At 34.7% G+C, this 25,720-nt stretch overlaps 4 protein-coding genes and 1 long non-coding RNA gene across 9 annotated transcripts; 2 read left to right on the top strand and 3 right to left on the bottom strand.

Annotated features, from left to right (window-relative positions):
* Window positions 1-570: 570 nt before the first annotated feature.
* On the bottom strand, window positions 571-3,710 carry LOC140826703 (cold-responsive protein kinase 1-like). Its single transcript, XM_073189207.1, has 6 exons — window positions 3,494-3,710; window positions 3,259-3,389; window positions 2,354-2,567; window positions 1,978-2,209; window positions 1,748-1,898; window positions 571-897 (listed from the first exon to the last, which is right to left on the bottom strand). Exons 1-6 carry the CDS (start codon window positions 3,708-3,710, stop codon window positions 571-573), a joined length of 1,272 nt encoding a protein of 423 aa, XP_073045308.1.
* Window positions 3,711-7,614: 3,904 nt separating this feature from the next.
* On the top strand, window positions 7,615-11,454 carry LOC140826026 (adagio protein 1-like). The gene is given in 3 exon segments (XM_073188112.1): window positions 7,615-7,998; window positions 8,001-8,196; window positions 9,385-11,454. Coding segments are annotated over 3 exon segments (2,028 nt in total). The 5' UTR covers window positions 7,615-7,769; the 3' UTR covers window positions 10,988-11,454.
* A 785-nt stretch (window positions 11,455-12,239) lies between these two features.
* LOC140826025 (uncharacterized) lies at window positions 12,240-14,620 on the bottom strand. Of its 4 annotated transcripts, none has more exons than XM_073188108.1 (4): window positions 14,458-14,620; window positions 13,978-14,248; window positions 13,670-13,722; window positions 12,240-12,449 (listed from the first exon to the last, which is right to left on the bottom strand). In XM_073188108.1, exons 1-4 carry the CDS (start codon window positions 14,509-14,511, stop codon window positions 12,279-12,281), a joined length of 549 nt encoding a protein of 182 aa, XP_073044209.1. In that variant the 5' UTR covers window positions 14,512-14,620; the 3' UTR covers window positions 12,240-12,278. The 4 variants fall into 4 exon arrangements, with proteins under 4 accessions (XP_073044209.1, XP_073044210.1, XP_073044211.1 ...); XM_073188109.1 differs by having other exon boundaries at window positions 13,993-14,248; XM_073188110.1 differs by lacking the exon at window positions 12,240-12,449 and adding an exon at window positions 13,007-13,591.
* Window positions 14,621-15,690: 1,070 nt separating this feature from the next.
* Window positions 15,691-16,222, top strand: LOC140826024 (uncharacterized). The gene is made up of 2 exons (XR_012116770.1): window positions 15,691-15,810; window positions 15,868-16,222. It is a non-coding gene; the product is annotated as an uncharacterized lncRNA (long non-coding RNA).
* LOC140826023 (plasma membrane ATPase 4) lies at window positions 15,880-23,697 on the bottom strand. 2 transcript variants are annotated; one of them, XM_073188106.1, is made up of 16 exons: window positions 23,441-23,697; window positions 20,741-20,860; window positions 20,423-20,659; window positions 19,495-20,256; window positions 19,299-19,421; window positions 18,970-19,074; window positions 18,741-18,885; window positions 18,477-18,641; window positions 18,126-18,364; window positions 17,696-17,728; window positions 17,535-17,616; window positions 17,267-17,427; window positions 17,010-17,183; window positions 16,730-16,912; window positions 16,360-16,541; window positions 15,880-16,256 (listed from the first exon to the last, which is right to left on the bottom strand). In XM_073188106.1, exons 1-16 carry the CDS (start codon window positions 23,495-23,497, stop codon window positions 16,160-16,162), a joined length of 2,865 nt encoding a protein of 954 aa, XP_073044207.1. In that variant the 5' UTR covers window positions 23,498-23,697; the 3' UTR covers window positions 15,880-16,159. The 2 variants fall into 2 exon arrangements, with proteins under 2 accessions (XP_073044207.1, XP_073044208.1); XM_073188107.1 differs by lacking the exon at window positions 17,696-17,728 and having other exon boundaries at window positions 17,535-17,645; window positions 18,122-18,364.
* Window positions 23,698-25,720: the final 2,023 nt, after the last annotated feature.

Below are 25,720 nucleotides of genomic sequence, written 5' to 3'. Positions count from 1 at the left end.
TTTTTTTATAAAATAAAATAGTAATAATTTGATTAATTTTTATGTTTATTTAACTAGGTTATATCTCATAACATGATCCGAGAAATGAATTCATTTTAAACTCGAATTTAAATAACATTAATAAAAAAAGGAAAATAGCTACAAATTAGAAAATAACTTCAACGTGTCTAATTTAGGTTGATCTATTAAGACGTTTTTAGAGTTTGTTTTTGTATATTAACTTTTAAATTTTGTTGTTTTGGTCTAATCATTGACGTGACATCATATAAGTAGCAATTTTCGATTTCACGAAAACTCTCCATTTATCAATTAATTTTGAAAAAAAAGACATGAATTTAAAGAATGGTTTCTGCATATCTTTACCAGTTTCTATAAACCATATATATAGCTTGCAAGATTGATTTTAATTATAAGTAAAGTTTTATTTTTTGAAAAACATGGTTTATATTTTAACGAAGCCAGACTGGCAGGGGAATTTTTTTTAAAAAAAAATCAAATATTTATTAGTATTTTTCTTAGAAAAGAAAAAAAAAAATTCCCTCCGAACCAGCTGCTAAATTCGTTCCCGGTTTACTTTGCATGCCGGGGGAACGAAAGGGAATCACTCTTCAGAGGAGATGGACAAGGCTCGGATATAGAATCCCATGAAATTTTGTCATCAGTTCTCGGCTTTCGACTCAAGAATGTGGGTCGGGTCGGGACAGTTGCACCTAACTCAACCTTGCAAGTTAGCATGGCTACGATCTCAGACATTGGTGGCCTGGAATCGGCTTCAGGCTGAAGGCATAAGAATGCTACTTGAATTACTTGTAAAACGTCCTTTTCCACGAGGTCATCGTTTCTTAGCCTGGAATCTATGAGATCATGCATCATACACCTCTCGTACAGCTTCCAAGCCTGATTCAGAGCTCATTTAATCACTCATTAATTCACCTCATTGAGATTGTGCTCGCAAGTGGACACAAGAATTATTGCAGTTTTGGTCATACATATTTATGCTCGCGATTTTGATTAACATTTCAATTAATTGCGCAACTCTTTTTTTTTTTTTGGAATTTTATCCATTTTCCCCTCCCTAACAAAAAATCAAAACTGAAAAAAAATCGAAATATGCAGAATTATAATTGAAATTTGACAACAAGGATGACAAAAATCATAAAGTGTCAAACATACATGATCAAATCGCAGTTAATCCCTGACCCATTAGTAGATGAAGATTGAAGAGTCGGTTTGTTTTTGTGTGTGGGAAATACTAACTCGTGACAATTAATTTTCCTTTTATTTTTAAACGAAACAGTTAAACAGAAAGCTTCTGATTTCTGAATGGTGCTTCTTTAAACATTTATATAGAACTAGAAAAGTCTGATGGAAGATCGTGCAAGTCTATCATGGACCAGAGACAAAATCTCTGACGCCCTGGGTATTTAAAGGGACCCACCAGGACCTAGACTTGAGCATTATTACTGGCCGAGGTGGGTTTGGCCAGTATAACGCAGGCCAGGTAGGAATGCCCGAGGACAGAGAGCTGACAAGTATGTGGGTAGAGGGCCTGAGACCAAGATGACCGAGTTACCTAGAAGGCGAGAACTAGTCCTACGGAAGGGCCATTATCTCGAGGGTAATGGCCTTGCCTGGATAATCAGAGCATAAACAAGCCAACGGCTCCAAATGCATTGGGGTCGTTAGATCTGGCCAGGTTCCACAATAGAATCAATCAACATTTGCTTAGGAAGAAAAAAACACTTACATATTCGGGCAGATATTGCATTTCTGACTGCAAACTGAGGTCAGTGTTCTTCCTGCAGTTTATGATTTCTAGTACAAGAACCCCAAAGCTGTAGATATCGACCTTTTCAGACAGTTCTCCTCTAATAGCATATTCCGGAGCTGTATAACCTCTGCGAAAAGTGTACCATGTTAATTATGTAGTTTATTAAGAATCTCACGTTTTCTTTGTTATATTGGTGTAAATCTCACAAGGTTCCGGCGAACTTGGTGCTGAGATAAGCCTGATCTTCGGGGAAAAACCTGGCCAGTCCGAAGTCTCCAATCCTGGGCTGGAACTTTTCATCCAGGAGAATGTTGCTGGCTTTAATATCCCTGTGGACGATTCTGACATGCGCGTCTTCGTGTAGATACTGCAATCCTCGAGCAATTCCGAGAATTATCTGGAACCGAATATTCCAGCTTAAGAAAAACTCATTCTTCCCTGCGTCCATCACACACAACTTTGGTGAAATTTTGCGCATTTTCTTGGTTTCTTGGAAATGTACTAAACATGTATGGAATAAAAGCCCATGTCTGTCGGTATCCAGGTGAAGTGAAATGTGTAGAGAAATGATGGGACATTTACCATAAATGATGTTGTCTAGACTCCCATTCTTCATGTATTCATACACAAGTAGCCGTTGGTCTCCATCCGAGCAACAGCCGAGAAGGCGAACCAGATTCTTGTGCTGTATGCTCGTGATCATCTTCACTTCCGCGAGGAATTCGGATTCCCCTTGTTGTGATTTGTCTGCCGACAGCTTCTTTACAGCAATCAATCTTCCATCTTCTAGTTTCCCCTGTTAATTATGTGAAGGCCAGCTAAAACTTTACTTATACTGAATACAAACATCTCAAAAACTCTGCCACGAACCTTAATAAGAAATGGAGAAAAACAGCCGTGTCAAGTGCGTTTTTAGAACTTCAACACCTCTAGCTAGTATACGTTGTGGCACGGAAAGATTTAGACCACATGTATAGGTGCATGGATTGCTCGAAGACTAGTTAGTATTTTAGGTAAAAGGGTGATAATTTCCAGAGCTGATTTTGTATGAAAACAGTATCTACTTCTTGAGAAGCCGATGCATGCTCAACACTTTTCAGTAATCTATCAGTGTTTGGTACACGCTCCTTATTGTAAACATGGGCTACATTATCAACGACGACCCGATAGCAGCTCTACGTTTCCAGGTGACCTGCTTTACCGATTTTAAACAAGATCGTCGATGTTAAGCCATAAGTTTAAGAGGGAAGCCCTGGCCTGAAAGGTTAGTCTTCTGGATAGGTAGGAGAATTATGTCCGAAGCTTACTAACCATTTCTTAAGTGCTTGTAGAGCAAATATGTGATCCCGACAGAATATAATCTCAATTATCTTTGATCGACAGATCAAAAGCATATAAAAGGCTATGAAATCTAACTAATCTTGCAAATACTCAGAGGAAAACCATGTGATAAAACACTTATTTTTAGATAATGCATATATGTTTACCAAGTAGACTGGCCCAAATCCACCTCTTCCAAGAAGATTATTCTGGTGAAAATTCTCGGTTGCCTTCTTCAGTGTCTGATACTTGAAATAGCATATCATGCGTAGGTTTCCGCTCAAGGCATCTTTTGCCACTGCAACACATAAAAACTCGTTAAAGGACAGAACCAAAAGGCAACTACTGAACACCCTATAATCTTGGATCGGCTGGTGATTGAGTCGCTAACGAAACCACAACCTGGTTGCCTAACGGCATGAGCAACGATCCCTTTTAGCTTTCCGGGTTTGATGTATTTCCGGCAGATAAATATGAAGAAGAGACAAATCAAGAGAACTAGGATCCCACCAAGCAAAAAGAATACCGCTGGTGAAGGATGGTGGGAGCTGGTGGAACTCTGAACATCAAGGGAAGCTGGTGGAGACTTCACTGCATGAAAATCATGAAGTATCTCCATCAAATCACATTCTTTTTACAGAGATTTCACTAAACCACTAAATTTACCTCAGCAAATGATTAATAACTTCCAAACCAAAAATTCGATTTCGCTGCAATGCATGAATCATTTATGAGCAACATGAGAGATTGTCTTTAATCTCATTGCTTTCTCATTTACATATGATAAAATTTTCGAGAAAACCAAGAAAGGGATCAGTTTACATAGTTTTCTCAATCACCATTCTATGTACCTCAAGTTTTCTCACACGAAGTAGAGTTAGAAGATAACATTGGGACGAATCAACACATATATCTAACTAGTTACTACAAAAAATCCACAAATAAAGATTCTTCTGATTTAACTGCATTTGTTCATTCATAATGCCAACAATAAAAACATCGAAAACTTCGAAACGCAAAAGGGATTCCTTAAATGAAGAAAATCCCGGTTGGAGTCCATACCTTCAAGTGCTAAACGATGCATATTTCCTTAAATCACCTTCGTTTCCTCAGTCAAATTAAGATGTAGACTAAAACCTTACATATTCTGCATATTGTACAACAGTTCGTCAAATCTTTCCTTGTTAAAATGGATTACAATTCGCCTGTGTGCAGTTATTATTTAAGAATGGACATGGATATAATCGATCGAACAATTCAAAGCGAGAGTACTGTTTGTTGAATGAGATGCATTGTTAAGAGACACCAAGTAGGCACTAAGCTCCACATGTCTTCTTGCGGGACGGCTGCATTTTATTTTGTTTTTTTAACAATTTGTGCCGCAAGAATATGTCACAAGATTCATTTCTTCCACTGGGGGCCTGTATTCGACTGATCTTATTTTTTAAATTTTATTTTATTTTATTTTTTAAGTTTAGACACAATCAAATTAACTTAACATTTTCTGAATATATACACGTGTGTGTGTGTGTGTGTCTGTGTGTATAGTATGTTATTATTATTATAAATAATTCGTGTTTTAAAAAATAACGTTAATTAATCTTTTATTCTTGCTTCGGTTTACTAGCAATGAGTTTGGATGTGTCTGAAACTTAATCTTAACTTGATCGAAAAAATTCAAACTCCATCAAACGTTTATATATCGAGCCGAATCAACTCGGTTTAAATCTCTAACTGCGTACCAAACAAATTCGTTGCACGATAAATTTAAAACATATTTTTAGGGTAATATCTTGGAGTTGCATCTAAAGATTTTTTATTTTTATTTATTTATTTAGTGAGATTCAGTAAAAAAATAATAGACATCACATATATCGATAAATTAACATTGCGTAATATTGGGATTGAAAATATTAAAACCCCCGTTGATTTGCCGCCAACGGCTCGGACCTGCTGGATGTTGCTAGTTGTTCTTGCTTGTACAACTGCAACCGAACATTTTTTAGATGGGTGAAGTTCAAGATATTTTTCAGGCTTGTTCGTTGATCCTTAATCCAATACTTCGATTTATTACGATTTTGGATTCAGAAATTGTAGCTTAAAAAACAACTAAATATGTCTAGTTTTTTAAACTTTTTTTAATTAAGAAAAGAAAAACAAAAACAGTCTTGATTTTTGAATAAATGTTGAAAATTGTTTTTTTAAAAAGATTAATTAGAAGCAAACTAGAAATATAGCTCTAAAATTTTTTTAAAAAAAACAATATTTGTAACAAACAATATATTTTTAAAAACACTTTTAAAAAAAATAGTTTTTAGTCCCTCAACAAATTTCCTAAAAACAATATTTGTAACCAAAAAATATATTTAAAAAAATTTGTTTTTAGTTCCTCAACCGAACATATTTTTAAAGTTGAGTTCAATGTTCTTGGCATTCTTCGGTTAATTCAACAAACATTGAGAATGACCTTGATTGTTGTATTCGTATAGCGAAATGGCAATTGCAATTTGCACGCCTCCAAAGCACGTCTGAACCAACATTTTTTTAGGCAAGCTTGTTAAACCGGATTTGTTTAGTATGATTTATCTGACTAACGTGATTTGCAAGTTATTATGTTAGTCTAAAGATTTACTTGGTTCACACTTAAAAATAACGGTTGTTGGTTCTTAGTTGATAAAAAAAGCAAAAATTTGTGTGAGACGGTCTCACATGTCGTATTTTTTGAGACGAATCTAATATTTGGATCATCCATGAAAAAATATTATTTTTTATTTTGAATATCGGTAGGGTTGACACGTCTCACATATAAAAATTCGTGAGATCGTCTCACAGAGAACTACTAAAAAAACCAACGGTTGTTCAGAAATTATAATTCTATTGGAAATCATCAATGGGGAAAACGAAAACCATCGTTGTGGCCTTGTGGGATAGAAAATACAAGAAAACAAATTAACTACAAATCAAATATTTTTTTATTTTGTCTTCACCAAAATTCTTACAAGATTTATAACATATCAGACCCCTGGTCTTATTATTATTATTATTATTTTAATATGTTCTTGCTCTATGATTGGCAATAGAGATCCCAAGGCGAAGAGAATACTGTCGTGTAATGCATACTATTTTAAAATTATATTTGATATTGAATTTGAATTTATATAGTATGTTATTTATTACCATTGTTGTTGTTAATTTATTATTATTATCATGATTATTTTTATTATCAATGAAATTCTCGATTATATTTTTTGTTTTTCACTTTTCATGGTTATTATTATTTTTTTAACAATTATTTGTTATTAAACATTAGTATATTTAATATATATTTTATTTGAAAAAAAAAAGTGGTGAAGCAAGAAAAATTGATGTGTGAATTCTTATATTTTATCATTAAAAATTAAATAAATACGGAAACATTTTTATCTTAAAAAGATATAATACATTATGAAATAATTTTAAAAAATAAATTTAATTTGAGTTGTAATAATAAAATGAGACGTGAAAATGGCAAATAAAAGGTGTTTTACAGTTCTTAAATAATAATATGCTATATTATATGATATTTAGCATAAAAGACTATTCAAAAGAATAGGTCTTTTGTGAAACGGTCTCACGAATCTTTATCTGTAAGATGAGTCAACCTTACCGATGTTCACAATAAAAAGTAATATTTTTAGCATAAAAAGTAATATTTTTTCATGAATGACCCAAAAAAGATATCTGTTTCACAAAATACGACCCGTGAGACCGTCTTACACAAGTTTTTGCTTTTAAAAACATAGCTTTAAGATGGATTAAAATAAATATCATCCCGGTAGGTTCGATGCTACATGTGAGGGTACTGCCTTACATGATTCAGATGAACAAAATTCACACACATATGTGATTTTAAAAAAATTAATGGACCTCATGTATGTATGGCTAAATTTGAACATCTATATTATATTATCAATATTTATATGATACATATAACTTATAATTGTGGAGTTTTTAAAAGATAAAATATTTCATTTGGAATATAATTTAATTTTTATTTGACAATAATCAAAACATTTAATTAAAAAAAAAACTAAATCTTAAAATCTACCGTTCATATCAAAACAAATCGAAACTCGAATCAAACAAATCAAACCATAATTAAACACCCCATATCACACTTTCAATTCTAATATTTTAATTAATTTTTTTTTATTAAGAATGTTCGACGTGTTTATTTAACGAGCTAGAAAACGATATGATTAACGAGCTAAACTAGAGTCAGATTAGTTAAATATAATGAATGAACAAAACTCGAGTTATTCACGAGTTTAATAATTTTAATACGAATCAAACTCAAGTTCAAACCATAATATAAAACCTCGAATGCGCTCAAGTTCGAATCAATATATATATATATATATATATATATATATATATATATATATATATATATATATATATATGAGCCGAAATTGACTCCGCTCGAGTTAGAATTTTTATATATCTCGAAATCGAATATTATATTGTTCGTGTAGAAGGCTGATTGATGATTAATCCGCGGAGAGAAGAGAGCAGATGACAAAAAAATATCTGCTGTTGCATTCATTATCTTCATGGCATCATCCACGCCTCACCCCCAATTCCCAACCGATTTTTCTTGCTTCGCCAAACTGAATTATTTTTCTCGGAACATTGTCACATGCAAATCCCACTTTTGATCTCTCTGTTTTTGGCTAACCTCAAGCTTAGCGTGTCCAACACGAATTTACTACTTGCCCCTAATCGCTGCCTAAACTTAAAAACCCGCAAATTTTTCGTATCATATATAGATTATGGGTTGAAACAGTTCGGTTACGGCATCTTGATGGAGTGGGATAGTGATTTGGAGTCTGATCTGAGCTCTGAAGGTGATGGGGAGGAGAGATTGGAGCTGGCTTAGGGTTCTTGTTGAGGAAGAGTAGTGGAGACCAGTCGCCCTTTTCTGTGGACTCTCTTTTGCAGCCTGCGCCGCCTTGCGGTTTTGTTGTTGTCGACGTGTTGGAGCCGGATAATCCCATTATTTATGTCAATTCCGTGTTCGAGATGGTGACGGGCTATCGGGCTGAGGAAGTTCTTGGACGGAATTGGTAATTTTTTTTCTTGAATTCTGTTTTCTTTTCGGAGATGTGATTTTTATTTTGCTTCGAGATTCATCTTGAAGTGAATGTCTCTGTTTGATGCTGCTTTATGGCAAGATATGTTAGTGCTGATTTCATGTACACTGGGAAAATTTCATTCTTTTTTTTAAAAGAAAATTCCAGTTTGGCTACTTGAGAACATGCTTGCTAATTTTTTCTTTAGTTGATATAATTTCTGGATGAGAAGTAATTTCACGTGATTGAATTTTTGTGGAACATATATTTGGCTTGACTTGATTTTCTCTTTTTAGACTAGCAACTTTGAATCATAAACTCGATGTCATGTTTTCATTGAAAAGCTTATATGTATGTATCCATTCAATTGCCAAAACTAAGGATTCAGTTTTTCATTAACGGTAAGCCGGCTTTTTTTTCCAGTCATATCTTGAGATTAATATGATTTGATCTTTTTCTTCCAGAGGTGGTTATCAATAGATAGATGTTATTATCTTGAGCTGGATTTGAACTCTCCACGGGTTCCTGTCTTTACATCAAGATTTTGTTGTCTTTAAAATGTTTTGTTATGAGATATATGTTTCCTCAATAAACATCAAGATAAAGACCTTGGATGCTTTCTGATCCAATGTGCTTCCTGATCACCGGGTGTTTGGCTATTGTTTTTTTTTTTTTTGAAAACGACTATTGCATATTTTATGTAAATGCTATCACTTAATTACGAAGTTTTGATTATTTCACTCCCCCTGCATACAGCTTATGTTCACCTACTGAGATAAGAACAAGATAGTAGTTGGGGAAATATTGCTAATGTAGAATTTTCTTTCAGTAAATTTTTTATTTATTGCAAGATTGTAATTTATTGTTGTTTAATTGGGTCACTGCACTCAACTTTTGCCTAATATCAGGGTCAAGGATTCGGTTATAAATTTCATGAGTAGATGATTGAGTTTTATGTTAAAATTATGGATGTAATGTGCAGTAAATTTTATGCTAATTCGAGAAGTTGAGATCAGTGTTCAATTCATTATCTCTCTTTTATTCGTCATGCGAATGCCAAGTGTTTTCCTAACTTCAGCATGTATCATGTATGACACTATGATTGTTGAAGCTACCAAGAGATATTTGGTCCTGGTTGATATGTATGATACTCATGTCTTGACTTCGTTCAAATTTCTGTAGCCGCTTCTTGCAATGCAGAGGCCCATTTGCTAAGCGAAGGCATCCTCTAGTGAACTCCTCGGTAGTTGCTGACATGAGAAGATGCATTGAGGAAGGGATTGAGTTTCAAGGAGAACTATTGAATTTTAGAAAAGATGGATCCCCTCTGATGAATAGGTTGCACATGACACCAATATATGGTGATAATGAAACTATAACACATATAATTGGCGTACAGGTGTTTGCAGAAGCATCCCTTGATTTGGGTCCACTACCTGGATCTTCACCCTCGGAATCTGTGAGGGCATCTGCAAGGTTTGTTGTTTCTTCTCGCAAAGTGGTATTAGATGGGAGTCGGAATATTAGCCGTGGGATTTGTGGGATAACGTACTTGAGCGATGAAGTACTTTCTATGAATATTCTTTCACGACTTAGCCCAAGGGATATAGCATCTATCTCCTCGGTTTGTCGGCGGCTTTATGAACTAACAAAGAATGAAGACCTGTGGCGAATGGTCTGTCAAAATGCATGGGGTAGTGAAACAACTCGAATATTAGAAGCTGTGCCTGGCGCTAAAAGATTAGGTTGGGGCAGATTGGCAAGGGAGCTTACCACTCTGGAAGCAGCAGCATGGAGAAAACTAACCGTTGGAGGTGCCGTTGAACCCTCCCGTTGCAACTTCAGTGCATGTGCTGTTGGGAATCGTGTTGTTCTTTTTGGTGGAGAAGGTGTCAACATGCAGCCCATGAATGATACATTTGTATTGGATCTGAACTCCAGCAATCCCGAATGGAAATACGTCAAAGTGAGTTCTCCACCGCCTGGGCGATGGGGTCACACTCTTTCTTGTGTGAATGGTTCTCATCTCGTTCTATTTGGGGGCTGTGGTAGACAAGGCTTGCTCAATGATGTCTTTTTGTTGGATTTGGATGCCAAACACCCTACTTGGCGTGAAATCTCCGGCATAGCTCCACCACTTCCTAGATCATGGCATAGCTCCTGCACCCTTGATGGGACAAAGCTGATAGTGTCTGGTGGTTGTGCTGATTCCGGAGTTCTTTTGAGTGACACTTTCTTGCTCGATCTTTCAATGGAGAAACCCGTGTGGCGAGAGATACCAGCAGCGTGGACTCCACCTTCACGTTTGGGTCATACGTTATCCGTTTATGGTGGTAGGAAAATCTTGATGTTTGGAGGTCTTGCCAAAAGTGGTCCTCTACGGTTCCGATCAAGTGATGTGTTCACCATGGATCTTAGCGAGGACGAGTCCTGCTGGAGATCTGTCACGGGCAGTGGTATGCCTGGTGCCGGTAATCCAGGAGGCATAGCTCCTCCTCCTCGACTTGATCATGTGGCTGTGAGTCTTCCTGGTGGTAGAATCCTTGTCTTTGGTGGCTCTGTGGCGGGTCTGCACTCTGCATCCCAGCTCTATATGCTTGATCCAACTGAAGAGAAGCCAACCTGGAGAATTTTAAACGTACCTGGGCGGCCTCCAAGATTTGCGTGGGGACACAGTACATGCATTGTTGGAGGGACAAGAGCTATAGTCCTTGGAGGTCAAACAGGGGAGGAGTGGATGCTGAGTGAGATTCACGAACTATCATTAGCGAGCTCCGTTATTTAATACCGACAGCGGGAAAAATGGACACCTAGAAGGTTCTCAAAAAAAGACATTATTTCGTGTTCAAGAAATTGACACCCATTCTAAGAATCCGTTCCGTGGAATCAATTCTGCATAAGAAAGTGCATGACCTGCAAGTCAATGATTAGCAGAACAACCCGATCGGTACTCAGTACCTAAATTTGTTCTCTCTAAGGCACTTGGTTTCACTCCAGCCGATGGCCGGATCCCAGTTTAATTTTGTGAGTTTTGTATAATCGTTTGAAGAAAAATGGCTCTATCATCTCTCTGTCTAGGGTACTAGTACTTTGTAGGTTCATATTAGTAGGTCTAGTTTATGTCATGGATGTGATGTGCTTCTGGTTGTGTAAGCTGCACTTGGAAGAAATACAACAAAAAAAAGGAGCTGGAAGAATCAACTCTTTTCAGTGTGTAATGTTACTGTTACGTTAGCTTTCCTCATGTTTTTAGCCAATGCTGTAATGTTTCACAATTTTGGCCGATTAATTATTTAAGGTTTAAGAAGTTGGAATATGTCTTATATAATGTAATTATATAATTAAATGTTGTTTCTTCTCATTTCTTCATAATTTTTTTTTTAATATCCATGATTGCCCGTAACGTAGTCAAGAATATGAGTTTGAGTGATTCGAGCCATGCCATGAAATTTTTTTGAAGTTTTATTTTTTGTAAAGTGTCAGAATCTACCAGCTATCTAACAACTGGTACTTATTTCCACTAATTATAATCTTATTTCAAAGTGTACATGTTACCTCAGGGATTCAAGATAATAGATATATGATGAATTTGGCCATGGATAGAACAGATAAGAAGATAATCAGAACATGCAAGCCACCATGGTTCCGTGGTTCCATTGAAGATCAACAGAATAAGCTAACCACAGAACAATTTCATCGATGGTCATATATGACCATGCATGTATAATTGGACTGAGTGAGAGGATCCACGAAGTCACCCCCATACATTACATAGCTTTGTCAGATCGCATCGCTGGTTTATCTTCCCTTAGAAAGGAATTAAGCAGTTGACTACTAATTTCCAGATTATGAACCAATTTTTTTAGACAAAGACCAAAACTATGCATGCTTTTGACCATGTTTCTCAAAACTAAATGTTTCTAAAAATAAATCACGAAGTCAACTATTTTCGAGGTAAAATTATCTAGCATCTTGTAGCGAGCGAGACCACCAAAGGAAGAACTTGCATCTATACTGGCTACTCTTAACACATAAGATACAGAGAATTATGGCTTTACTGCATCAGAATCAATGAATCATACAGATGAATTGATATACAAGATGAGTCTGGGAAGATTTTCAAGAAACATCGTAATAACAGCCCCAAACATGAACATCAGAACAAAAGTAAGTAATATCTTTCCAACGTACACCAAACTGATCGGTGATTGTGGTTCAGACCTTGTAGAATGTGAATCAGCAAGACCCTGTTGAGGTAACAATGCATTATCAGATAGCCTTTGTAAATAATGATAGTCGTGAGCCAACAATTCCTATTAAGAAAACTATGCAACGTATAGCATACAAAAAATTAGGTATTTACAGCAAACTGCAATGTTAAGCAACTAACACAGTAGGGGAATATATTATTGTCATTGATGATCTCTCAGTAAATTTTACCAATAATACCGTAGAAACCAAGAAATCATGGATATAACAGTCTTCCATTTGCCTCATACATTAATGTCGTTCAAAATGCCACTCGTACAAGAATTGCAATCAAGAAGTGTTGTTTTTAGAATCAAGAAGTGTTTTTGATGCAGCATTATTGAGGTAACATAAGATCACCAGTGATTTCCCTGCCACCAAAATGATCTTATCTCGAGAAAACCAAAAATATCAATTGCCTAACAGATCTAGCTTACATGTTTTTGTAAGGAATTTGGTGAGTCTAAAAGTAGAAGTTATGTAAGTGCCTATATCTTGGACAGGATAGCTAAACGTATATCATGAGTACACTGTATGAAAAGTAAAGTTTATGTGAAAAGAGCAGGATGTGTCACCAAATCAACAAAAGAATCAAGACTTTCCTTTTAACGATGCTTGTTTTACACTTAATTTAGTTTTTTCATGGTTTTCTTTAGAAAATGAGTATATAACATAAAATGGAGTCTGGATTCAGCAAGAATTAAAATAAAAGTTTATAAAGCTTAGCTTTTTTATTCTTTTTTTTTTTTTGTGAAATAAGCGTAAGCATATTTATGTTTAGATATAATAGTAAGACTTTTTTTTTATTTGAGAAGGTAAACACGGGCTTTAACAGCCACATTTTCTAAATTCTTAATTTCAGTATATTGAACACTATTTTAAACTCAAAGGCCTAACCCACCGGATTTTACCGAATCAGCTTCTTCATCCAAACGCATTCAACAGTCCACACCATACTGCTCAAACCAATTTCTCATGATTTTTTATCTGGCAAGGGCCAATCAAAAGCCACCAGCTTTCTGACATCTTATTTCTAAGCAACCTAATCCCAACAATAATACATCCAAAAAAAATATCAGACACAGGAAACCACACATCATAGAACTACATGCCATCTCCGGGCTTGTCCTTTCACAATCTCCTGTAGATTAATCTTGTTTTACATGAATGTCATTTAGTCAAAACTCATAATTCAAAGATTTCGCACCAAAACTCGTACCTTAGCAGATACTTTCCGAACTCGAGTTGGTTCAAAGTGTACCCCTTTATCACCTATTAAAAAAACAGAGTAAAGAAAAGGATATAAGTAACCTTGTGACCCGCAACTCGCCTACTGGTGGTTATCACAATTTGGGATCGTATATAAAAAACCAGGGATAGATCAAATGGGACAATAAGCGATGTTCCCAAAAATTCAAAAATTCATCAGTAATTTTATTAAAAAAATGCAACTTTGCCCCAGATAAACTAAGTTGCCTCCGATAAATTTATAGATCATCCCCAACCAAAACCAAGATAGAATATCACATGACATTGAATCACCATATGAATGAACCACAGTCCGCAACTTCCAATCCGGACCATACTTAACGAGCACTGAATTGGGGCCAAAGCTAACTGGCTCTTCTTCCCCTTCTTTCACTGCCTCGATGTGTGAAGCAAGTGTAATATTCTCAATACCACCACTGTCATTTTTATTATGTAGCCTCTTATTTATCAAATTCACCGCAAAACCCGCTTCAGTACCAGAAGAAAAACGCAGAATCTTGCCTGAACTCCTGCATTCTACCTCCACAAACTACAAATTTGAAACATACTCTCCAATTAATTATTAAAATAACAAGCTGCATAATGAAAAGGGAAAAAATATTGGACTTCAAAAGCGCGAGAATACTATTTTAATTAACTAACAATCAAAATCTTGAAATAACTATCAATCATCAAACCATCATTTTCAATCAACTTCTTGTATAAACCGGAAAATATGAAGAGAGTGATGGAGCTCACCGGTGGAGGTGCCTGAGGATGTTTGACTTCTGTATTAGATTTGTCCTCAGCCATATGAATCAAAAAGGTGCGATGATTGCAGAATGTTTATCGAGATTCACGCGTATCATAGAAATTTCTAGGGTTGACTGGGAACATGAAGAATCAATTTGGATCAGCAAAAGGTAAAAGGAAAATATGTATACATCTAATACAAACGCCTCGTTTGTAAATTTCTGATGGTGGAAAGGTAGGGAGATTCTCACCTTCCATATCACAAAATTGACCATAAAAAAAATGAGTTAGACAGTGATTGACTCATATAAAATAACTCGAAAATAAACGAGTTGAATTGATAAATTTTTAAACTGTTACATTAACGGATCGACTCACTGTCAAATTACACACAAAATTCATCAACTCCGCTCGTCACTTGAACACCAAGAATTTCTAAAGGTATCTAATATTTCCTTCTTTTATGTATTGGTGATTAGCAATAGATGCTAATTGTGTATGCATGTTTAGAATTGATGAACATGGACTTGCTAGTTTAATCATAATAGAGCAAAGAGTGTGCTGAGTAACTATAGTTGAAAAACACGGTGTTGAAATCTTATAAACCTAGAACAAGTGTTCTAAATTATCCCGATAATAAGAATTAATGATCTTGATCTCGATTTCTTTACGAGCCCTTCCATGTTTGTTCAAAACTAATGTATATTAATACAAATATGTCTAATAAGGAAAATTCTATGCAACCCTTGGGAGTCAAGACATCACCCCAATCGTGAATATTGATCACATGTGTATCGATAAATATTCACGAATAAATAAATAATTTTGTAGATGGAACTTGACCTCTATACAATCATATGACCCCACATTTTACGAAAGATGCTCCATTATATATTTGGCTATATATCTCCATTGAAGAATGCAATCACGCTTCTACTTGACATTTTTTATTTTTCAAAATTCTTTAGTGTCATAACTCATTTCTGTTAGGATGGAAATGGGAAAGGAGTGGTATAGGAGGCAAATGAACCATTCGAGAAATTCTAGAAGTTAACCTATTTGATTAAATTACGTAGTGTGAAATAATAAAGAGCCCACGGAAGAAAAGTTGTAGTTTTCTAGTTTTCAGTGAGTTTCAAAACATTTAAGTAGCTTTCATAAGTTGTTCTCTCAATAAATTATACTTTCTAATACAGAATTATCGAGAGAGTTTAATGCAATAAAGACCAAAGAAAAAGCTCAATAGATTGCTAAGATTAGACAAGTTTGGTAATTTAAACACCAAACAAATTGTCTTTGTGAAATATCAAAAACATCAAACCCCCTATGTTAAATTGGATAAGGGTTTTACGATCTCTTGTTTTTTAAAAAGATTGGACGTATCTGTCATTTTGGAGGTTTGACGATTAATTTTAGAAGATAAAAGGATATCTTAAGTTTGTCATCATCTAGAACTTGTAATACACACTTTTCTAAAAGATTTTTCCTTTATGGTGATAACATTTTGACTCATAAAAGGGGACAAAGATGAGACAGAAATCCTTCTGCCACCCCTTTCATATACAGCAGAAAACAGATAAAATTGTACACCCTCTTCTCATCTAAGAAAGTTTTATCTAGTGAGGCAGAGAAATCCTTTTGTTTCGCTTTAAATCAGACTAGTTAATTCTCTGGCTGATTCGCATGTGAAACTTATTTGGCTTCTTCGTCAAACGGTGTAATGCTGCTGGATTGTCTCAATGTCGAGCCCTTTAAGCTTGACGACTGATTCGACGTGTCCCTTAAGGGTATGCAACTCCCTCAGCCTATTGCAAGTGCAAAAATATAATAAAAGCAGATCATGTTTTCACTACATGTGGAACGTTTTCTTGAAAAAAAGGAAGTAAAACCAGATCAATATCTATATACCTCGCTATCTCAGCTCTCCTCTTGGCTTGTTCAGCGATTTCGGACAGTTCCCTGTAGCTGCTCTTCTCATTGAAAATATTTGAAGCTTCCGGTGTTTGGAGGCCGTGTAAAGTTCTTTGAGCAAGAGCCCATTGAGCTTCCCTCTCCTCTTTTCCATAATCTTTCTTGGTTGTGAAAGCAGTCTGTTTCAAAGAAGTCAGAACCAAAGATATTAAACCAAGGTATATGCAGAATCGTTTTATCGCCATATCAAAATGCATGTGTGGTGATACTAGCCCTACTTAAATCTTTTTAACCGTGAAAAAAGGGCAAATCACAGTATTTTGGAGAAAGGTTTTGATTATGTTCTACAGAAATGGTGACCATATACCTTGTTGTCATACAAGTTCTGCCAAGCCTTTCCACTTAAGATATAACGGATAGCAAACTTCATCAAGTCAAGTGGCACATAGAAAACGATACTGTAAAGCCAGATTACACCAGCCCATCCCCAACCACATCCTTTGATTCTAGCAAATTCCCAGTTGGCATACACGGCTACAAGAGTAGCAACCTATGCAAAACAAATCGATTTTCCAAGGATTAAAATTGAGACCATTTTAAGAAGTCAACATGTTTTCTATGGTATGTCTAGGATAGGTAAATCTTACCAATTGTGCAATGATGAATGCAGTCACTAACAGAAATCCAGGGCGTTCGACAAATGACCAACTGCGTGACCTGGTCACGAAAATGAGGGCCTGGCTAACAATGCTAACTTGCAAGTATAGAGCAGCCATCATTTCGTACTCACTGTCTCGAATATTTTTAACCCCAAATTTGTCCTGCATGGCCCACAAAAATTGTTTAAATCATTAATGCGAAAGCAAAAAAAGTATGAAAACGGTGACAGATTGATATTCGTTACATGGAAGAAGTCGGTCTTATGCATCAGCCAGAAGAATATAACAGTCATCAATGCAAGGTAACCTCCAAGTACAACGCCCGTGGCAAAAATCTCCTTCAATTTCCAGCTATCTGGCAACGGAGATGGCTTCACCCTATCTTTTGAGATGGTCATAATTGTACCTACGTAAACAAGATTTGTTAATTTATATTCCCACGTTTTTTGGGGAGAAAAACATGAAAAAATGGACGACGTCAGAAAAATTGGAATGCATAATCTGACAAATTACCATCATTAAGGATGGCAATTATCAAAACCATGAAGGGAGAGAAATCGAACTTCCAAATCAAGGCGATAAGCATGAAACCAAACTGCAAACAAGAATTGAATGATACGAGGACTGAACATGTCAAAAGTACTTTAGATCATTAAATGCTACAATCAGCGTACCACGATACGGATGGTGATTGACACTGCGTATATCTGCAAAACAAAAACAAAGAACACTTCAACTTGCGCTGGACCTATCTAAAGATTAGAATACATCTTCGACATGATAATTTTATGATCGAGTCAAAGACTCCTTTCACATTAATTCTAACATATCTTCATCTATATGATGGGGGAAGTATATCTTTCTAATTAAGCGTGACCTATAGAGTTTTGTGTTGTTTTTGTCTTTTAACGTTGTGTATAAGATGAAAGTTATTATGGTTGAACCACATAAATCTTGTGTTGTATCACATTCTCTCTTTGCTGAAGTTCTAAATGTTGTGTTGGATCACATTCTCTCTTTGCTAAAGTTCTATTATCAGTAAATTCAACAAATTGTTTCATACTAATGTGTAGATTAAATAGAAGGAAAACGGATGAAACTAACTGTGTAATTCTTCATTCTTTGGAAAATAGCTCTGCTCGTCAACACTGCACTAATGATTACACTAAGCCCGGGTTCTGTTAGCACAATGTCAGAAGCACTTCTTGCAGCATCAGTAGCATCAGCAACGGCGATCCCAATGTCTGCCTTCTTCAGAGCAGGGGCGTCATTGACACCATCTCCTGTCATTCCAACAATGTGCTTCCTCTCCTGTAACTTCTTCACTATTTCATATTTGTGCTCTGTATGAAACAAAAAATGCAGTAAATTTCCCATTTTCGGGGTTTCAAATAGAAGAAATTCTTAGACTCAAATACACGTTTAAAAATCAACAAATGTTTAAAAATCACCAACCTGGAAAGACCCCAGCAAAACCATCAGCCTTCTCAATCAATTCTTCTACAGGAAGGCCAGCTATAGACTCATCCTTGTGTTGCCCAAGCAATGAAGCTGATGGATACATGTTTACTCCCATCCCAAGCCTACGTCCAGTCTCCTTAGCAATGGCAAGTTGATCGCCTATATCAGAGAAACAGTAATGATTGATGGATAAATTTAGAAGAAACAAACTGTGGCTTCAGCACGGCTGCATATCCTTGTGATGAACCATCCAATTACCTGTAATCATTTTGACATTTACACCAAGATTTAGTGCCCGGCGGATGGTTTCTGCGCTATCGTGTCTCGGTGGATCAAAAAGAGATAGAAGCCCAACAAATTGCCATGGAGCACCATGGCTCTCTTTTGTCTTTTCTGGCACTTCCTGCAAATATAAAAACATTTATGTCATATTCGCACTGCTGCATGTGGAAATGTCGGACACTCAGGCAAGCAGTTTATAACAAACCTGTCTGGCAACAGCCAAGGAGCGTAGCCCACGCTCAGCAAATTTGTCAATTACACCATGAACTTTTTTCTTCAGGTCTTCCTTGCAATTGCACAGAGTCAAAATCTGATTCAAGAGAAAGGGAAAACCAAAGAAAAAGGATACTTAGTATGATATGGTAAACTGCAAGAATAATACCCTAATGTGCTACATCAGATTCTTCTAACAACTTTTTTCGAAGAGTCAGACAAATGCGAAGTATTTGTGAGTGGAGCCTTTTATGCGCTGCCATGCTTTCATGGGCCCGTGGACTCCACACACGATCTTGTATTAAAAAAAGATAAGTTTACCTGTTCAGGGGCTCCCTTGCTGGCACGATGCCAATTCCCATCTGAATCAATATAAGTCAAAGCCGTCCTCTTATCCACGGGGTTGAAGGGGAAGAAATGCAACTCCTTGATGCCAGCTCTAGCCTGAGAATCGTAAACATGTTCTATTTTATCGATCTGAAATTTTGAACACATAATCTTTATAAAAGATGTGTACCTCCTTTGGATCAGCGAGTGTGCCAACAATGGCAGCATCAATAGCATCTTGATTTTCAGTTCTTGAAGCCCTTGCAGAAAGAAGCAGAACAAGATCGGGATCCACCCCTTTTGCAAATACCTCAATCAAGCTTTTATCAACAGTCAGCTTGTTAAGAGTCAAAGTTCCAGTCTTGTCACTGCACAAGACGTCCATTCCTGCCATTTCTTCAATGGCAGTCATTCTCTTCGTGATGGCGCCTTGCTGTGACAGCCTGTGAGATCCAATAGCCATCGTCACAGACAAGACGGTGGGCATAGCGATTGGAATGCCTCCAATCAAGAGAACGAGGAGATTGTCGATACCCTTCCTATATGGCCTGCGCTGAATCGGGTACATCACGATTATCTCGGCCAGCATACCAATGGCGATCGAACAAATGCAGAAGTTACCGATTGCTGTGAGAACTTTCTGGAAGTGTCCCACTTGGTTTGTACTGTCCACAAGATGAGCCGCTTTCCCGAAGAAGGTATGGACACCAGTGGCGATGACTACTGCTTCGATTTCACCTTGTTTGCAAGTGGAACCCGAGAAAACTTCGTCGTAAGGATTCTTGGTTACTGGAAGGGATTCTCCCGTGAGGGCGGATTGGTCAATCTTTAATGGATCACCTTCGAGCAAACGGGCATCAGCAGGGACAATGTCTCCCAATTTGATACTTACTATATCTCCAGGAACCAGAATGGCAGCTTCCTGCTCGCTCCATTGACCATCTCTGAGGACCTATTTTCAGGAAAACATCCAAAACAAGAAGCCAGTGAAAATCAAGTAACAAGCAATGATATGAAAGGAAATTCCATGGTTTTCCATTATTAGAATTGAAGATAGGTTTACTTCATTAATGGGATAAGAGAATATTATTGTGTTGAAAACCTCAACTACACCACACCTTAGTTTTAGGAGCAAGACCAGCCATAAGGGCCGCAGCAGCATTTCCCGCATTGTTCTCTTCGATGAAACTGATAGTAGAGTTGATAACGAGCAAGCAAACAATACCAACAAAGTCTTGCCAATCCGGTGGTTTTCCACCACCATTAGCAAGAGCAATCGCCATGATAGCCGCGGCTTCCATAACCCATGATAGTGGATTCCACATAAAGCCGAGGAACTTGAGAATTTTGCTCTCCTGAATCACCATGACACAAATTATTAGATTTATATGCAACCCAATTGTGATCATATCCAAGGAAACAAAACTCGGTAATACCTTTTTCTCTTCCAGTTTGTTGGGCCCAAAAATTTGAAGCCTTGTGGCTCCTTCTTCAGAACTCAACCCTTCACGAGTGCATTTCAACTGCTCGAAAACTTCCTCGATCGGAACTTTTTCCTGTTATTTGGTGGATAACAGGAACATAGTGTTAACAACTCATACATGATCAAATGTCTGTTGTTCTTAAAACCATCCCAAGACATGTATAAAATCGTTCAGCCATGTAAAAATATCATAAAAATTATTTCTTCATAAAATCTTAATACCTTATCATCAATGGGAAGCATGACTACTCGACACCATTATAACCAGTTCAAAAACAAAAATATATTATTTCTAAGCTGCTTATACCATTGTGAACAACTATGTTTCATATTAAGTTCAGCTTCCATCTCGGTTTCATTGGTTATATTATCGTGATCTTTCCTCGTAGGATCACATCCATACTCACAAATGCCTTCGAAGTCGAAAGTTTGTAAATGTAGTAATCGTGCATTTGTAATATCTTCTTCAACTACAATCAATCCTACACTTGTTCTAATACGCCAATTATCTAGCTTATGTAATGAAATTGTTATGTAAACATTGTTTTAGTATTTCATTAAAAGATTAAGTTACTTGATAAGTAAATGATTAATAATTAGATTGATTAAAAAATGAGATATATGGATTAATAGTATGGTGGGATAAATAATATGGTGTTTGGTATGATTTTAAAATGATGGATTAATTTTATAAATTTTATTGTAATGACCAAAATGCCCCAAATGCAAATTAAATATATATTTTAAAATAATTGGATACGTAATTAAATATTTATAATTATAATTTACATTTATTAAAATTAATTTAAATCATTAAAAAAATTAGAATTGAAAAAATATTTATTTTCATAAAAAAATTAATTAACAAGATTACAAATTTATAAAAATTTAACTTAAGATAGATTTTCATTACAATTTATTTTCTTTAAAATGATTGAAAATAATTAATTAAAATATATGAAATTAATTTATAAAAAAATATAATAAAAATTTAAATATTATATTAATTATTAAATTTTCACTAATTTTAATTTTCATATTATATTGAAGAAAACAATTCAAGGATATTATGGTCAATATACAATTTTATCATGATCACTATTCAAAAATTATTAATTATCACACCCTTTGAATAGAGATATTTAATCACACAAATAACATGAACAGTGTGGGCTCTTAATCATAATCAAGGACCTATAGATTGATAAAAAAACGAACCAAATGCAAGATAAGGGAATGATTACCAAACATAACCTAAAGATACAGTTAAACAGGACCATATCTTTCTTAGTAATCAACTTTTAAACTATTTCCCTCATATGAAACGCAAAAAATCTACAAGTTTAACAAGATGAAGCTGACTTTTGTCAAGGGACCGGGCCCAAATGGATTTCTAGTCAGCGAAAATGGCTTAAATTCAACATCACATGAACCCCACGCGCCAAAGTGGAATCCGATGCTACGCTACTTTCTTGTTAGTAAAGTGCATGACTAATCGACTACCCCCCATCAAAGAAAAAGTTTCGTACCTAAACTCCTCGTGCGTAAAATTTTTTTAATGTACAATAAATTATCGTGTAAAAAATTTAAAAATCGCATTATAATTAAAAACTGTGCATACTAAATTATATAAGATTTTTTCTAAACATTTATTTTGCACAAAATTATAGTCTACATTACTTCTCTAAATCGAAATGAAATAGAAAAAAATGGATAAATTATTTTGTAGTTGATAAAAAAAAACTAAAAAAAATGTACGAGATGATTATTTAATTACTCCATTAAAAATCTATACTATATCATCGTCTTATTTATCATATTAAAATGAGTAAGTATAATTTATCAGGAAAATAATTAAAAAAATTGGCTTAAAAAAATCTCGATCTGAATACTAAAAAGAGCCGGAGATGGCGTGGCATAAAATAAGGAAACAGTTAGAAAAACAAAATTAATAAACAAAAAGAGTTAACGTACTACGGAACCGGTACAACCAAATGGTACCCTTCTACAAATTATTAAAATTATATATATAAATAATTTCTGATTTTTATATTTAATTAATTAATGCTGACAAAAAATTTCGAAAACTAAACATCAAAAGATAGCATTTACTTTCTATAAATTTTCCAAAGGAAATTAATTGCGAAGAAAGCGTGCAAATTTGTTAATTTTACTTGTTTTGTTTACACACTAACTAATAAAAGATAGTGAGAAAATATTATATAATTCATAAAAATAAATTTAATATATTTAGAACCAAGATATAACAATTATCGTATCTAATCTTCCGAGTTTCAAACTTTTTAAAAAATAACATCATTCATTTCACCATATCTATTTTTCAATGCATAAAAAATGTAAGATTTTTTAAAATCACAATCAATAATTCAAAAACAGTGAAAAATAATCAATCAATTTCAATTTCAGTTAAAAACACGAGATACGAGATCAAAATTTCAATTTTAGACAAATTCATTCACTTAAAAAATCTACACACATTAATAAAAAAATCAAGAACACACACATATATTACATATTTCATCCAGAAAATGTATGAAAAACTTTAGAAAAAAAAAACACTTCAAAAAACAGAAATTCCCAGAAAACGAGAAATTGATAATAAGAACAAGAGAAGAACGAAAGGAAAAAATACCAGATCAACCGTCTCATTCTTGATTTCTTCGAGGCTCAGAGCTTTATCCCCACCCATCTTCAGTCTCACCTCTGCTTCTGCTGCAGATTCTGATACAGAAGAAAAGAGAGAAATTTTTGGGTTTTTTTAAATTAAAAAAATGTATTATTGGAAGGCAAAAATTTAATGCTCAGTGAATCATTGAATGAGAAGGGTTCGTGCACATATAAATACTATCGGGAAAGGGAAGGAATTGGCTCTCCTCATTTCGGAGTCTTTGGCCATTCCACTGCTCATTTATATTATATAATATAATATAATAATAATAATATATATTTAATGGCAAAATTTTGTGTGAGACGATCTCACAGTTCATATTTTATGAGACTGATATCTTATTTGGGTCGAAAAAGTATTACTTTTTATGCTAAGAGTATTATTTTTTATTGTGAATATCGTTATAGTTGACATTTCTCACAAATAAATATTTGTGGGACCGTTTCATAAAGACCTATTCTTTTTTTTTTTGAGAAGACTATTATTTTTATTATTATATAAAATATATATATGTGTGTGCGCCGATTTTTTTTTTTTACCCCTTTCAAATGGCCTTTTGTATATTTTATTTCCACTTTGACATTATTTAATTCAAATTGATCAAGTAAGAAGAATAATATGTAATTTATTTGTCATTAATAAGGGCCTAAGGGGTGTCTTTCCCTAATATATATAATATAAAGTAATAAATGTCCGAATCGCGATTTTTGGGATGACTAATTAGGATACATAAAAATAATTAAATAAGTACAAAGCGCTGCGGATAAATGATTAGAGTAAATCGATTTATTTGCTATATATAATTTTGTTACGTTGTATATTTTCTGTGCACATCGATAAGATAACTTATTCTTATTATATTTTATATCTAATAGATACGTGTCACTTTATTGGTGATCACATAGATAAGTATCGGACGTGAATAATATAACAAAACTATATATGTTTGTGGTTTTTTCGTGTAGAAGCACACAAAATGCCCTACTTATGCTAGTTTGATTTAATTGATCGTGATTTGTTTGGATTCGCGATAAGTTGTAGAAATCCTCTTACTAATTAAATGTCTTTTCTCACCCTGAAACGTTATTCTACCTAGTTTGTAGAAAAACAGTACTTGGACTTCTGCACAATAGACTAAAAAACTATGATAATTTAAAAGAAATTATCTGTTTCATTTTTTAAAAAAAAAAATTGATGTAATATGTGATTTTATAGAATTGTTGAAAAAAGAATGAGCCGTATAATATTTATAATTATATTATTAATTACATTTACTGGCTCCATGCTTGATTGCTCCATATATTTGTTTGTTTTAATTAATTTAATATGGATCAAAATAGGTTATATTATAAATTTTCGAGTTCGGGCTTCGATTGTAAAACAAAGAGGAAAATGATTACTTCTTGATTTCGACCGAACGATATCTTATAATACCGAATGTTTATCATTCTCACTTTAAATTCAATGAGACATTCTTTTACATCGTTCTCACTCATAACCTTACATTGAAAAATATATACGACCCGACTTATGGTGCAAGGTATTAGGCTCATCGCTGGTCGAATCAACCGATGTGGTGACAATGTGTAGGGATGTAATCGAGTCGAGCCGAGCCGAACTCTTGAATGTTTGAGCTTGGTTCGTTTATACGAGCTTTATTTAAAGAATATATTGCATGGCTCACGAGCTTATTCAAGCCTTTATCGAACTTAAACAAGCTTAATAAATATGAATTATACATTTAAATTTTCATTAAATTAATTAGAAGTAAATTATACATTTAAAGAAAAATATATTATTCTTATTAAAACTTGTAAATTTATTATAATAAATAAATTTAATAGATTTTTCTATATATTTCATAAATAATATGCAAAATCAATAAATCAAATATCAAAACTATTATTTTTTCATCTAAAAGATTACTCATGAACTTACCAACGAACATGTTCACGAGTTAACGAGCCGAATACTGTAAAACTTGAGTTTGATTTGTTTATTTTAATGAGCTTCATTAAACGAGCTCAAACGAGCTTTTATCGAATCGAGCTTCGAATAGCTTACAAACAGTTTAGTTCGTTTACATCTATGAGAATGTGAATATGGAAAAACAAGAGAGATGGGACGCATCGAGCTGGTAAACTTTACTCAAATGCCGTTCAAAGTGGAGTAAAATTGGGTCCCAAATTTTTATAGGAACAAGTCTCCACCACCCTTTTTCACCGGTCAACATGCCAACCATTA

Source organism: Primulina eburnea, chromosome 3 (assembly GCF_022965805.1).
Source record: "Primulina eburnea isolate SZY01 chromosome 3, ASM2296580v1, whole genome shotgun sequence".
Classification (NCBI taxonomy): domain Eukaryota; kingdom Viridiplantae; phylum Streptophyta; class Magnoliopsida; order Lamiales; family Gesneriaceae; genus Primulina; species Primulina eburnea.
The sequence above is the reverse complement of the archived record's forward strand: the minus strand, read 5'-3'. Positions and strand labels throughout refer to the sequence as shown.